General features: G+C 68.4%; 1 protein-coding gene across 1 annotated transcript in view; it reads right to left on the bottom strand.

Moving 5' to 3' along the window:
• The window catches only part of MNEG_1858 (hypothetical protein), a gene marked incomplete at both ends in the record, with an annotated part of 8,823 nt that extends 7,736 nt beyond the window's left edge, over window positions 1-1,087 (bottom strand). The window contains 3 exons of the mRNA XM_014049668.1: window positions 32-89; window positions 345-694; window positions 992-1,087. Coding sequence (XP_013905122.1) covers window positions 32-89; window positions 345-694; window positions 992-1,087 — 504 coding nt within the window. The remainder of the gene's footprint in view (window positions 1-31; window positions 90-344; window positions 695-991) is intronic.
• Window positions 1,088-1,139: the final 52 nt, after the last annotated feature.

Here is a 1,139-nt window from a genome sequence, read left to right as displayed (position 1 = left end):
GCCGCTCGAGCCTCGCGAGCTCTGTGCTCACGCGGTCCAGGGCGGAGCGGCGCGCGCTGTGGGAGGCATTGAGCTCGGACAGCGTCCGCCTGCAGCGGCGGGGTTGTGTGATGGTGGGGCGGAGGTGGTATCATGCGAAGCAAGTGCAAGGATAGAGTCAGACGGCTGGCAGTTGAGGGCAGAGGAAGTGCGAGGGCTCCGATTGCAGGCTCGGCAAAATGACCTCCACCACCATCACAATGACCAGGCCAGGCGCCCTGCACTCAGCGACAGCGGCCGCGCCTGCAAAATCTAGCCCAGCGACTGCGCACGCCCCTCCCCTCCCCCCTCCGCCCTCCTCTCACTTTGCCTCAGCCATGTCCCGCTGCCACTCCTCCCTGAGCGCGTCCAGCTCCCTGCCCTCCGACCCCACAGCTTCCAGCAGCTGCTTCAGCGCCGCGAGTACGTGCGCCTTGGCGCGCCGCCGCTTCCCACGGCGCCGGCCGCTGCCACCCGCGGCAGCGCCGACCGCCGCGGGGCCGTTGGCCTTGCGCTTGCGGCCGCCATCGGCGCCAGCTGTGCGGCGGCCACCGCCGTAGTCGCTGTCGCTGCCGCTGTCCGCCCCCTCCTCATCGTCGTCGCCGCCGCTGCCGCTGGGATTGTAGTCCGAGCCGCCGTCGCTGTCGTCCCCCGAGCCGTCCTGATCCTCAGAATCCTGGTTGTTGGGGGTGAGCGGCGGTGGCGCTTTGGCATATCACTGACTGGAGGCAAACGAGGTACGCCCTCGGTACGCCAGGTGGTTGGGTGCTTCTAATGCGCTGGCCAGAGGCACGCCATGGCAAAGGCAGGTGCTCTTGCGGCCAGCGTCGGCGAGCCCCTTGCCTGCAGCGTCTCTGTAAGCACACCAGAGGTGCTCAGAGCTCAGGCTGGGACTCAACATGAAATACCAGCATCCAAAGCGCGCCAAAACAGCACCCCACAGCCCGGTCCACCCCAGTCAAACCAAGCCCACCTCCTTGTCGTCCTCAACGACAAAGTCGTCAAGATTGCCTTTGTCCGCGCCCTTGCCGCCGCCCTTGCCGCCGTCCTTGCCGCGCTGCGCCGCCATCCACTCCTCCTCTATGGCCTGCGCCGCGTCGGGCGCGGGCCCGCCGCCCCCC

Source organism: Monoraphidium neglectum, assembly GCF_000611645.1.
Source record: "Monoraphidium neglectum strain SAG 48.87 unplaced genomic scaffold scaffold00195, whole genome shotgun sequence".
Lineage (NCBI taxonomy): Eukaryota > Viridiplantae > Chlorophyta > Chlorophyceae > Sphaeropleales > Selenastraceae > Monoraphidium > Monoraphidium neglectum.
Note: the sequence above shows the minus strand (reverse complement) of the source record. Positions and strands in the feature narration are given on the sequence as shown.